This window comes from Phalaenopsis equestris, unplaced genomic scaffold, assembly GCF_001263595.1.
Source record: "Phalaenopsis equestris unplaced genomic scaffold, ASM126359v1 Scaffold194774, whole genome shotgun sequence".
NCBI classification, from domain to species: Eukaryota; Viridiplantae; Streptophyta; class Magnoliopsida; order Asparagales; family Orchidaceae; genus Phalaenopsis; species Phalaenopsis equestris.
The window spans coordinates 1-1,195 of NW_018214723.1; the positions used below are offsets into that span (position 1 = coordinate 1).

Here is a 1,195-nt window from a genome sequence, read left to right on the forward strand (position 1 = left end):
ATTCCTGCGAAGAGAATATAATAATAATAACAATCCCCATTTTAAAAGTGAATGGAGACCTAGGGTTAAGAAACATACCGATGGAAGCAGAGTTCGACCGTCTGCATGCGGAAGAGACCATCGCCTTGAGACACGGAAGCGGTAACCTTAAGGGCGTGGAAGAACTTATCAAGCGCATGGACCCTAGAGAAACCGCGGAAGTGGACGCGATTGCAGGTGACGACCGCACCGGTGCGGGTGCCGGGAGAGTTCTCCACCGGCCGGCCGGGGGATAGACGGACAAGAGAAGGATGGGAAGCAACTGCTAGGAGGTATAAAGACGGAATCAGAGCGAGCGGGAATATATATGGTGCGTTACGCATGCTTACCTGCGAACTCATCGGCGGAGCTGGGAGTTGGCAGGCAGATGAAGAAGAAAGCCAGATAGTAGGGCCTGAAATGATACCGAGTAGTGGCTTTCAGCATCTCTAGGGTTACCACGGAGCACACAACGATGGGATGATTGCCTTCGAACCAGTTGATATCCCCCAGATTTCGGATGGTTAAGTTTCTAGGGAACTGTGGAGCTGAGTTGTTATTGACCTAAGTGCCCCAAATTATTTGGTGCGGCGGCGTTTTGAAAAATCATTTCATACACATAATAAGTGTGATACATCGATTGTTAAGAAAACAAATTTCACATTATCAGTGAATCTAGTCCGTTATCCAGACACAGCCGACATCCAGACATCCAGACTCCTGACGAAATAACTTCTTGCTGTATGAACATGATACTATAGTTATATTGAGAAAAAAATAAATATACATATATACATATCTTGTTTGATATATGTACTTATTTTACCTTCATTATTCTACCAATTCTAAATGTTCTAAATCCAACGTGAAGAGCATTACTTATCTCTTTTGTTATTACATGCGTTCTACTTGCAATATAACTATTATTAGAAGTTGTTCTTATTGTGCTAGACCCTAAGATTAGTCTTTTTATGTGTTTTCACATGTAAAATACTAAGTTGTTCACTTATTTTATTCTTCTATTTGGATTGTGTGTAAACTATTATTCCTTCACATAGTGTGAGCTATACAAGTTGAAATTGTCATATTTCAATTTCATTTGGTTTTGTCATCTTCCAAACTTATAGTGTATTAATGATCGTGAGCATAAGAATGTGTGTGACAACCTCACACTATT

The 1,195-nt window shown here is 40.8% G+C and overlaps 1 protein-coding gene across 1 annotated transcript; it reads right to left on the minus strand.

The window, feature by feature from the left end:
• Positions 1–65: 65 nt before the first annotated feature.
• Positions 66–553, minus strand: LOC110034938. Its single transcript, XM_020739177.1, has 2 exons — positions 369–553; positions 66–301 (listed from the first exon to the last, which is right to left on the minus strand). The coding sequence occupies exons 1-2, from the start codon at positions 463–465 to the stop codon at positions 66–68; spliced, it is 333 nt and encodes a 110-aa protein (XP_020594836.1). The 5' UTR covers positions 466–553.
• Between the last annotated feature and the right edge of the window lie 642 nt (positions 554–1,195).